We start from the raw sequence: 13201 nt of genomic DNA on the forward strand, positions 1-13201 counted from the left end.
AGAGCTTGTAACTCATATTCCATCGACATTTTTCATTAAATAACACGTTTTTTCAAATGTATTAGAGAGTAGAGAGAAACGCTCTTCCACATCTTAATCTAATATAAAATGGCTGAGAGGAAAGGCTTCTTTTGGTGGGTACTCCCGGGAACAGATCCAGTGGAGACGGGGTGAGACCTGTAGCTCAGAGGATTAGAGCACGTGGCTAAGAACCAGGGTGTCCGGGTTCGAATCCCTCACCCACACTTGGAGTAATGACTCATTTTATCATCAGTATTATATATGCTAATAATTCATTCTTTGCAGCGTCATAATGAAAAATGTAACTCCATATTATTTTTTCAAAAACATGAAAGATAAGTTTGAATTGTATATGATAGAAGTTTCTCAAGTATTTAGGCTGAATTTGTGCAAAGACACGAGACACTCTTACTGTCACACGGATACTCCGTTTTGCCTCCCGTATCGTGTCCTTTAGTTTCATTAAAACCTTTTGTAAAAATAATCACTCCGCTATTCGCAACCTTGTCCATGTGATGGGCACAAGGAGTGCCACTGTGCCAGGTACCAATTCAAACGCATCATTAAGAGTTTGAAAAGTCAAGCTGTTCATCCAAAGGGAATCTGTCTTACACACGTGACATAGGAAAAAAAGATTGGAACTACGTGATGATGATGATGATGATGAACCGCACATGGATGACACATGCTCATCATCATGATGATGATTCATGAGCATGAGAACCATAGAAGACAGACCTCCCCGGCTTGGTGGTGGTGGTGGTAGTAGTGCAGCCGTCGATGATGGAGTAGAGCTTGTAGGGAGGGGCGTCCAAGGCGAGCCACTGGCGGATGTAGAAGATGGTCTGGCTGCAGCCCAGGTGCGGACCGGTGGCTGTCACCTCCACGTACTGCACGTACCAGCCGTGGTGCGGTCCCGTGCCGTCGGATGTGAGGTTGAGGTAGCAGATCGGACGGTCCAGACACCTCCCACGCCCGCTGAAGATGTCGAGGTTGCCCCGCTCATAGTAATCGTGGCCAGCGGGCATGAGCCCTCCCCACGTTTCCAGGTCCTTCACGTACACTGCATGCTCACCAGAGGAAGAATCGGAGATGGTGAGCGAGATCTTGGAGTCGGTGCCCGCCTTGATGATGGATCCCGTCCTGATGTACACCGTGTACACGCAGTTGTCATCCTGTGCCCACGAGATTGATGATGATGATTATAATGAGGCGGGGGGGGGGGGGGGGGGGGCATGTGATGTAAAGAGTATGATCATGCTTGTTATGGAGATGACATATATATGGACATCTATGCATGATGATGGTAGCGATCATGATGATGCATACACTCATAAAACTCAACAGATTATGATGATGTACTTACAGATGCAACGGTGGCGACATGCAGAGTCAGGAAGAGGAGGAGGGCAGGCAAGAGGTGGCGAATCGGAGCCATGGTCCTTTTTGGGTGCCCTGAGGGTATGGTAATGGTAGGATGGGGATAAGGGTCTATTATTAGAAGGCAGTGCCTACCAAAATGCCTGTCGCTTGTCTAAAATTTGCCAAACCAACCTTGGTTGCTTTGGGCCTTTGCCTCTTGCACAAACTCCGAAATGTCAACGGGTCGGGTTTGGTAATTCAAGTGAACCAGACTATCAGATTTTTGGGTATCATATCAGGTCCGAATCTGTGTCTAGTCTAATCAGGTCTATTATAAGAAAAATCATACCCGGACTCAGTAAGAACTACAAGAACCAAGGACTATATCCGGTAAACCCATATTTTTTTTATCATTTTTACATTGAAAATTTGTGGGTATTAATCAAAACTCAGGTTGGGTCGGCTTCTGGTATAAAATTTCACAAACTATACCTGGGTCCATATATTAATCGGATCTTTGGTCTGAACCCAGGTCTTCTTATTTATCACTATACTTGGATTCTATAGGATTTGGTTCGGGTAAACTAGGCCTGTTGACACCCTGTGAGATAGTTTGGTAAGGAAAGATTCTTCCAAGGATATTTATGATAATTGCTTGAGAGGCAGCCAATTATTGCACTTCATGAATATCATGACAAAAAAGTGGTTGTGGGCGTGGTATATCTTGTGAAGATGCTGCACATAAATGTTCTTTAGAATTTCATCTATTTTAAGAATATTACATTTTTATGGCAATGTTAGCGTGAGAAAGCACTTTTGATCTTTTGTATTTTTACATTTTTTATATATTGTGAACCTCAAGTTCCTAATAAAAAATGGTTTAGGTGGGGGAGGAAGTTAGAAATTTATTTGTTTCGTTGGACGTGCTTGCCTCTTTTAGACATGTTATCATCATAGATACGGTAATGGATAATAGTCACTGGTTACTACTACAAAAGTATAGCTATAGCAGCAGTCAAAAACTGCCTATATATAGCCTTGTGTAAATGCGACAGTTGGTAAACGGCGGCAGTTTACTGGTGGCACTGTAGGTGCTGTCGCTGTTACTATAAGTCCTACTTGAGACCCGTTTTAGATTGCACTGGTACCAACAGTGACAGTTTGTAGCTACCCTATAGCAGCTCTTACAAACTGCGGGGTTGACTACTCAGACAAGCAGTGGCAGTTTGTAAATTGCCTCCATTTCCTACATATTAAAAAAAAATATAATTGGCTGTAAAAAATATAATACATAAAAAAAACACAAAAACATAACATAAAAATAATTGATTGTAAGTGTCCATCTTGATTTACAATAGCAAGAGTGACAAATAACAAAAGTATAGAGACATTTATCATAATCTCTCTCATATGCAATAACCACAAAGACAATCAGACCAAAACCACCATAAAATTTCAACTGCATTGAGAATGTTTAGTTAAAAAAAATTTCTAAGCCAAATACCCTAATCAAAGAAAAACCCTAATTAAATAAAAAAGTCTTAATCAAATAAAAAACCTTAATCAAACTAAATATAAAAACTTTAATTCAAAAAATTTGATTCAGAGTCCTAATAATTTTTTTTATTCAGAGCACTAATCAAAGAAGAAAAAAAAAGGAAGAGAAAGAGAGAGTGTGCCTGTTGCTGCCTGGCCAATGCAAAGGGGAGAGAGGAGGGGATAGAACCTTCTAGCCAGAGTTTTTTTTTTCAAGCGGTGTAACCACTGTCCCTGCTCCCAGCATAACATCATGGCAGGGGTGGGTGGGGCGGGCAGTGGGTGGGTCTGCTAGGTCCAGCGTTTGATGCACGTGACGATGCCCTACGCATTCATGTCATCTCGTGACATACCATTAGGATTCACAGATAGAGCACATGTTCTGTAATAACTGTACTACGTCCAAAGTTTGTTTCGATTGAACAAAAAATTGTTAACCAATGTTTGATTTTTTATGCTGTGCAGACATCTTGAACACATATGGATAACGGGTTGAATAACTTTGTTTTGGATTGTACAACTCGATCCATATGAGTGTTTTAACATGTTTATTATGGACTTTAGCTCCAGATATGGATCTCGGATTGGACCTTAAAATTTCAAAATGTTTAAAATTTTGGTAATTTAAGAAAAATAAGAATTGATATTTTTTATATATAATTCCTTTTATCAATGTCATATTGGATCTAATTATAAAATTTTATCAAAAACTTATGGATTTGAGGCCCCAAATATGGATCTCAAACTGAATCTAAGTGTAAAAAAAAGTTTAAATTTTAGGTAATTTGAAAAAATAAGAATTCATTTTTTATATAAAAATGCAAAAATCATAAATAAATCATAAAATCCTAAAATACAAGAAAATAAATCACTAATAAAGCATAAATAAAAAAAAACCCTAAAGTACAAGAAAATAAACCATAAAATCAAATATAAAAAGCCCTAATTCAAATTCTAATAGAAGAAGATCAAAGAAAAAAACCTTAATCAAATACAAGAAAATTCTCAATCAAATTAAGTATAAGAAACCCTAATTAAAAAATTTGATTCAAAATCCAAATAAAAAATCAAGAAAAGCCCTAATCAAATTAATTATCAAAAATTCTAATTAAAAATATTTGATTGAAAGCCTCAATCAAAGAAAAAATTCCTAATCAAATCAAAGGAAAGCCCTAATAAAATTAAACAACAAAATCCATAATTAAGGATATTTGATTCAAAGCCTTAAATAATAAAAATCAAAGAAAAAACTTAAATCAATAAAAAATTTTAAAACTTAATAATAAAAACTAAAGAAAAACACCTAATAAGAGAAGAGAAGATGAAGAAGAACAAAGAAGAGAGAGAGAGAGAGAGAGAGAGAGAGAGAGAGAGAGAGAGAGGTTGGGGTTAGACCCATCCACTCAAATATTTTTTTCAAGTGACGTTTCCGGTCCCGTTCTCATCATAACAGGGGAGGGAGTGAAACAGTGTTTGATCGTTCCACGAACACGGTTTTTGTTGCGGCATCCCTCGTGACGAGCGATCAAACACCCAATAAAAGTTCCAACATGAGCCACATATTTCCATGATAAAATTCTATGCCATGGATCGGTCACCATTCCAATTTTTATTATTTTCTTCTATCTGTCTCTCGAGTAACGAAAAGAAAGAAATTTCAATTAGAAAGTAAAAAAAAGGGCTAAAAATTGCTGGAATTCTGTTCGAAAAATGGTTTTTCTGACAAGGATCATGGGACTGTAGTATTGCGAAACAGAGAAATTTCGCTGGAGAATGGATGGGAGGACATGCTTCTCGTCGAGGATAAAGTAGGAGAGAAAAAAAAAAACAGAAAAACAAAGATAAGGTCAGAGGTATAGCTCGTCGAAAAATGATACTCCCTTCAGTGATCGGTCTCCCGACGACAGCGAGATATTTAGAAATTATACTCCAAAGGCGATAAAAAATTGTTAACATCATGATATTATCAACATCTTTGTGATTTTATTGTGATATTAGGACATTTTTTACTTTTGTATTTTATTTTTTACTTATGTTTTATATTCTCTTAAAAGCTCTAGATTTCTTACATGCTGATATTTTTTGAGATTTTCACAAAAAGCGTAAATTTGATTTATAATAGTATTTTCCTCACCTAGAAAATCCCACACATATCATCCATTTTTAGGTGTTGCGATGCTATTGTGATATTAATTTTTTCTTTATTTTTATATTACTATTTCTATTTATGTTTTATATTTTCCTAAAATTTATAAATTTCATACATGCTGATATTTTTTGCAAACGCATAAATTTTATTTATCAAGAGATTTTCCTTGCTTCAATTGTAATGACCCGATCTGGGTGCTCTTGAGCCATGAACATTAGTTCTGAGAGAGAAATTTCTCTAATAACCTAAAAAATCATGTCAATTTTTTTATTCAATAACTGAAGGTCCATACAACCATTTACAATAATCATAATCATCCAAATGCATAAGTAGAATAAATAGAAGAGTGAAAGTGAATCATACTTCAAACATGCCAAAATTTGGTGGCAGAGTCGAAGTCCACTGTTAAGTCTTGCAGTTGGCAGCAGTTCCTGAACCTATAGTTGGAACAAAGAGAGGGAGTGAGTTTACAACCCAGTAAGTTCTCATTTACAATTAGATACAATCGTTACAACTGTAATGAACTGTAAGTTCATAGTCTTAGTTTAGTTTGCTAGTTATGCACACATGTTTATGAATTTTACTCCATTTTATCATATCTCTATCATCATACTCAAGCGCATACTTTATTTTAATCGGCTATTTTGGACATAACTTCCTCGAGCATATCTATCCATGCAGACAACTCAGAGTCTACAACATTGGCCAGACATATGAACCACTCACAACAACATAGTTTAAACCGACTCAAACTATGAACACAAGTGTTGCAGCTGCTCGTCGAGAGCTATAAAGAACTCAATCGATAGCTGGCCGAAGAGCTAGTGTGGCTATACCCGCCCCCCAGGTACTCAAAGAGTCATTCCTGCTCCCAAGGTGTCTCAAGGAGCTATATCTGCCTCCAAGGTATCAAGAAGCTATACCTTCTCCCAAGGTTTTTTTGTTCATGCTATAATCCTATATGTGTTTAGTGGGCAATGTTTTAACTTTTAATGGTCACTTAGGAACGTCTGAGATATTCTCAAAGTACACATGAGGTACACACCTCAATAATGCTGTAGACTATGCTTCCTAGTAGAGTTCCTTATTATGATCTATGTGGTTATCCTATACACATTATTCTTTCAACATTTATATCTTAAAGTTAGTGTATTACACAATCATTATTGTATATCCATTAACTACTTTTTAACACATGATCACATATTAGAACTTTAAGGATAGCTACCCACCACAAACTTATTTAAGTCATGACAATTACAATGCCCCTCTCAAGGCATAAGCATGACATTTTCAGGATAACTCTTACACCAAAACTCTGAAACTCTACTCTCAATTCTTAATATCATACATCAATCTTATACATGCAGAAATGTTATGATTTTCTTCACACATGATACATTCATAATTAAATCATGTTATGAATCAAGAAACATGTATTATCATATTTAAGCATCATACATAACATCACAATTCATGGATCCCTAATCATGCTAAACATTGTTCTATTAAAGATAAATAAAATTAGTATACTTAAAACACATGAAATCACATTGAAATATGCCTATACCAACTATCATGCAATTTATTTCACTAAGGAGGAATTTTCAAATGTTCACTTACCTGAAATGCTTAAATTTTCACTCTAAGGAAATTCCTTCTTGCAAGTTTTGATATGAAATCAATGAATATTCCGTATTATCATTTACAATTTCGGCTTTATAAAGATTACCAAAATACTCTTGGGCTTAAATGCCAAACTCTGACTCTGTTCTTTCAGAGCTTGTCATCACATTCACCTGCTAATGAATCATACTTGAAGAAAAGAATCCAAGGATCAAAAAATCACTTGAATTCAACTCTAGGGTACCAAATTAAGCCTTGTTTGCTAATCATGCATACTGAAGAGAAAATGATTTTTTTGACCACTTGTAACGACAACTATGTTGTCTTTACACCACATCTTTACACCATGTCTAATTCATATTGAATTTCGGATCCAGATCTACTCTAATTTCAAAATTGATCACTTAGGTTTTTTAACTACCATCCTGACTGAATCTTGGATTCGTTATGCCCGATCCAAACCTTTTCGTGATGGTTTAGCACATGAATGGTGTCTATGCTGGATAGTCTTGTATTTGAACTAAACTTCACTAAATACACTTAGTTTTAGATCCATTTTGGGTGTTAGCGATCAGATTGAGATCCAAACTTGGATCCGATTCATATTAGAAAATCGAGGTCTTCGCTATCTTGATTTTCCACTACACCCATTCAAATCCACTTAGGTGCACTCATATATATACATATCTATATATATAGTTTGCCTCGGTATGGACTGAGTTGGTCCGCAGAAACAGACCTGACTTGACCTGGCCAGACCAAGACGGTCTGCCTTATACATTATTCGAGTTCGGTCTATTAAGAAAATAGACCTGACTCAGTTCATTACAGCCAATCAGACCTGACTCAGTCTGAATAGACCGAGTCAGTCTGCCAAAAAAATCAGATCTGACTTGGTCTGTTCAGACTGAGTAGATCTGTCGCAATACACAAACCGGACTCGGTATGTCCAGACTGAGTCGGTCTGTCAAATATTTTTTTTCTATAGCTTGGCTCGGTCTGGGCATACCGAGACCGAGTCATATCCTGGTCTACACCAGACCATGCTCGGTTTGGGCCATGCCCAAACCGAGCGATATGGCCGACCCAGTTTGCAAAAATTGCAGATCAAGTTTGCCATTCACGGTTTGCAGCAGTTCTGGCAACCCACTGTTGCCAGACTGCTGCAGTCCTCTGCAAGTGGGGCGACACTGCTGGCGATCGTCGGCAGCTGCCACCCCCCTTTATATTTTCCATCACCGATTGTTGGGGGTTTTGATAGTAGAGGGAAAACTCTTCTGCTATCCCCTCTTCTGTAGAAGGCAGAGACATGGTTCTCCCTGTCCCTGTACCTTTGTAACTCGTTGGCAATCGTGAGGTTGCCGACGACTTCTGCATTAAGAAGAAACGAGAGGGAGAGGGGACTTACCTATCGACCGGAGAGTTGCGTTGTCTCATCTTCTCCTTCTCTCCCTCTCTCTGAGTGATTTCGGATAGGGAAGGGAGGAGGCCCCTCATGACTTTTATAGTTATGGGTGAGGGGCATCCATTACCCCCTCACCACGATCCTTCCATATATGGGGAAGGGCATTTTCCCCTTTCCCTCTTCCCCTTTCCATTTTCGTGGAAGGGGAAGAAGGAAAAACATTTTCCCCTCTTCTCATAATCGCCCAAACGGGTGTTATAATTCTATCTTTCTTAAAAGAAGATTTATCATGAATCATACTCGAAAATAATTAGGAAAAACTGTGTGTAAATGTCTGCCTCATTCTCCCATGTAGTTTCATTCTTACTGTGATTCTTCAGTGTCACCAAGACTATCAGAACAACCTTATTTCTTAGCTTATGCTTTTTAAATTCTAAGATCTCGATTGGTTCTTTTAGAACACTTAAGTCTTATTGGATATTCACCGATTCTACTATGTCTAGTATATGTAAAGGATCTTGCACATAATTCCTTAACATGAATACATGAAACACATTATGCATCCTGGAGAGCGATGAGGGTAATTCCAATTGATAGGTTGTAGACCCTATTCTTTTCAAAATTTTGAAGGGTCCGATATACCTTAGACTTAATTTGCTCTTCTTTTCGAACCTCATTACCCCTTTAAATGGTGATATTTTTAAGAAGACGTGATCACTTTGCTCGAATTCTAATTCACGTCGCCTCTTATCTGCATAACTTTTCTCATGACTCTGAGTTATTTGGAGTCTTTCATGGATGAATCTAATCTGCTCCATTTATCGAACCAACTCAGGTTCTAAGGTTTTTCTTTCACCTACCTTGTCCCAGCATAGATGCATTTTACAACGTATCCCATATAAAGCTTAGTAGGGAGCCATACCAATATTGTCCTCAAAACTGTTGTTATAAGCAAATTTCATTAATGGTAGAATCTCGTGCCAAGATTTGCGATACTCCAATATACAAGCTCACAACATATCCTTTAGCGTTTGTATGGTTCTTTTCGATTGCCCATCTGTCGGAGGATGAAAAGCTGTACTCATCTTCAATTGAGTCCCCATGACTTCTTGAAAGCTTTACCAAAACTTAGAGGTAAAATTTGAATCTCTGTCTAATATAATAGAGTCTGGTACTTTGTGCAATCTCACTATCTCTCTAATAAAGAGATGAGCCAACTACTCAAAGGAACATGTTGTTTTGCATGCAAAAAAATGCATAGACTTGGTCAGTTTATCGATAATCACCCAAATTGCATTTATTTCTTCATTGGTCTTAGAGAATCTTGTGACAAAATCCATTGTTATATCCATCCACTTCCATACAAGGATAAGTAGCGGTTGCAATAGTCCACCCGACCTCTGATGTTCAATCTTTATTTGCTAACATACCAGACATCTACTGATAAAATTAGCAACATCCCTCTTCATTTAATTCCACCAAAAATTATTCTTCAAGTCGTTGTATATCTTTGTACTGCCAGGGTGAATAAAGTACCTGGAATGATGTGCTTTGAAGTTATTTCCTAAGTTCTTCGGTCTTAGAAATACACACTCGATCTCGAAATCTTAGAATACCATGGTTGTCCATTTTAAAATTTGGATTTTCACCTTTAGATACTGTTGATCTGATCCATTTTAATTCTTGATCTAAGGGTTGTTTCTCCTTAATTTTATCCTAAATTTTTGACCCTAAGGTCGCCTGGACAAACATCAGTCGACCTGGAAGACATTGCATTTCTGCTTTTTGCTCTACAATGCTGACAAGCAGGTTTGACACAAATAGTCTTGTGGCTGATTCTGCTTTCCGATTAAGTGCATCAGCTACTACATTGGCTTTCCCTAGATGATATTTTAATTCAAAATCGTAATCTTTGAGTAGCTCCAGCCATCGCCTCTGTCTCATATTCAATTCCTTCTGAGAGAACAAATATTTTAAAATTTGATGGTCGGTATAGACCTCAAATTATTCTCCATATAAGTAGTGTCACCAATTTTTGAATGCGAACACTACTATAACAAACTCCATATCATATGTTAGGTAATTCATCTCATGCACTTTTAGTTATCGAGATGCGTACGCGATAATCCTGCCATGTTGCATCAAGACACAACTCAATCATTTATGCGACACATCGCTATAATTGGTAAAATTGTCAGTGCCAGAAGGTAGAACTAACACTGGTGTAATGGTTACTCAATTATTAATCTCTTGAAAACTTTGCTCGCACTTCTCGTTCTAATCGAACTTTACATCTTTCTTTGTTAGATTAGTCATTGGGGCTGCCAATTTTGAAATTCCTTCTACAAAGTGCTAGTAATATCCAACTAACCCAAAAAAAGTCCAAATTTTCATGGCATTCTTAGGTGTAGGTCAGTTGGTCACCACTTCAACTTTTGTTGGATCCACCAACACTTTTTCTTTATTGATAATATGTCAAAAAAATGAGACCTGGTCTAGACAGAATGCACACTTAGAGAACTTAGCATATAGCTTATGATATCTAAGTATTTACAAAACTGTTCTCAAATGTTATGCATGTTGTTCCTTACTGACCGAATATATGAGAATCTTATCCATGAATACTACCACAAACTTGTTCAAAATGGTTTGAACACTCAATTTATTAGATCCATGAATGCCGCTGGGGCATTCGTCAGCTCAAAGGGCATGACCAAGAATTCATAATGCTTATATCTTGAGCAAAAAACTGTCATTGCTACATCCTCTTCTCGGATTTTCAATTGGTGGTACCCGAAACGTCGATCCAACTTAAAAAAAACAAGTTGTTCCTTAGAGTTGATCAAATAAATCGTATATCCTTGGTAGTGGATACTTGTTTTCTATTGTCACTGCATTCAATTTTCTGTAGTCGATACACATACGCAGTGACCCATCTTTTTTTTTATGAACAAGATTAGTGCGCTCTAAAGTGACACCGATGGTCAGATAAATCAAATATCCAACAACTTTTGCAGCTGACCTTTGAGTTTCTTGAGGTCTGCAGGTCTCATCCTATATGGTGGAATAGAGATGAGAGCTGTGACATGAGCTAGATCTATCTGAAATTCGACTTTCCTATCGAGTGAAAGTCCTAAAAGTTCTTCAGGAAAAATATCTACGAATTCTCGCACAATCTCTACCTCTATGAGTGAGAGTTTATCATCGACTTCGATTTTCATATAAGCTAAATATCTAATACAATCCTTTTGTAGGTAACGGTTGGCTTGGAGACATGAAATAATTGTCGACTTTGCAAGTTTTCTAATACCTTAAAAGGTAAAAGTTGGGAAAACTGATGCATTTTCTTCGACAATTGATCATCGCATGATGGTTAGATAACCAATCCATTCCTAAGATAACATATACTCCCTTAAATTTTAATATTAGAAGGTCTACCGACAATAGACGTTCTTCAATTTGTACCATGCATCCCTTGATAACCTTATTTATATCAACGGTCTTTCTCACTGGTGTGTCTACTTGATACTTTATTAAAAAGACATTTTTACAGTGTTTTCACAAGTTCTTCCATAATACAAACTGTGAATTCTAACGAACAACTAAGCAACAACGGTTTTTATAACATGACTAACAAGACACTAGAGCAACATCATAAAATTCACTAAGGTGTAAGGGTACTTGGGGTGTAAGTGGGTTCTTCTTTGTCCAAAGTGTCTGAAGGAACCCTAACAGGTGCTGTCGTATTGCTAAAGACACGTAGGTCCTCTACCTCTCCTAGGTAGGGGCATCCCTCGAAGAGGATGCAAAAATTCTCTTATTTGATCTTTTTCTGGGATGACAGTGTTTCTGTCTTGTTGTACTAATGTCCCCCTAACACCCTTGTGATAGGATGTTCTGGGTTGCTCTTGACTTCTTTTCCTGCTACTGGTAGGTGAAAAAAAATACTTTTTCATTCTTGATGTTGCATGTGGGGCCCACCCAAAATAGAAAGTTTCTCTATATGAATCTCTCTATGAAGGAAAAACTTTCCCTGCCATCAAACACACCCTTAAGTAACTTTTCTTGATGTACACAATACACTTTCTATCTTAGCCAAGATTTGACAGTTAGCAAATAGATTGCCCCCTCGTGACACAAGCAACATTGTCTTTCCAATGGGTGTAAAGTTTGGACTGAGGTGTGATCAAATATGCCCTATTGAACCAACGAGGGCTCCTATTATCTTGTAGGAGCACTTGGTGCAAGTCACCATGTCTTCAAACCTCCACTAGGGTGGTTGAATAACTGCTGGTAGCATGAACAAGCACCTGGCCTGCATGGGTTGGCTTAAAGCTGTTTGTAAAGTACCATCGAGGCAGTATCCCATGTGGTAAGCAGGGCCTGTGTCAAGTTGAAGGCTTAGGATCGAATCCCTCTTCCACATGGGGCAGTTGTTGTTCTGATAGGTGTAATACCCACGAAATTTTCATAAATTTCTTATGATATAAAAGAAATAATATTGCAGTTGAATTTATGATTAAAGGGATTGAATTCTAATTGAAATTATTATTTAAAACATATGATTAAATGTGCATTATATAAATATGTAATTATATGTGTTTAAATGTGTATTTAAGATATATTAGAATTAGAGTTAGTTAAGGATTTAATTAGATATGAAATTGAGTGAATTCATTATGAGAAATTAAACCCTATAGATTTTCAACCGGACCTGGATATGATCTGAAGTCCAGAAGCTCTATCCAAATAAGAATTCAAATCTGAATCATTTGTCGGATCTGGATGCTGATCCAAACCCATATCAAAAAATAAAATAGATTTTTTTAATGAATCTAGATATTATCCAAATAGATATTTTAGTGGATCTAAATATTTATCCGGGTCCATATTTCAAGGGCATGCTTGTAAATATTAAATTTATTTAAGGACATATGATAATTTTACAACCAAAGGGTATTTTCAGATAATTAGTTAAATTGTTTAATGGAAAAATGATAATTTTATGACCCAGCAACATATTCTAAAAAATAGTTAAATTATATTGGGGTAAAATAGTAAAAATAAATAGAATAAATAAAACTAATAATATAATAATAAAA

At 36.8% G+C, this 13201-nt stretch overlaps 1 protein-coding gene across 1 annotated transcript; it reads right to left on the reverse strand.

The window, feature by feature from the left end:
- Positions 1 to 589: 589 nt before the first annotated feature.
- On the reverse strand, positions 590 to 1484 carry LOC149817564 (PLAT domain-containing protein 3-like). Its single transcript, XM_089985001.1, has 2 exons — positions 1388 to 1484; positions 590 to 1196 (listed from the first exon to the last, which is right to left on the reverse strand). The coding sequence occupies exons 1-2, from the start codon at positions 1457 to 1459 to the stop codon at positions 717 to 719; spliced, it is 552 nt and encodes a 183-aa protein (XP_089841127.1). The 5' UTR covers positions 1460 to 1484; the 3' UTR covers positions 590 to 716.
- Between the last annotated feature and the right edge of the window lie 11717 nt (positions 1485 to 13201).

This window comes from Nuphar pumila, chromosome 13 (genome assembly GCF_984573655.1).
Source record: "Nuphar pumila chromosome 13, dmNupPumi1.hap1.1, whole genome shotgun sequence".
NCBI lineage: Eukaryota > Viridiplantae > Streptophyta > Magnoliopsida > Nymphaeales > Nymphaeaceae > Nuphar > Nuphar pumila.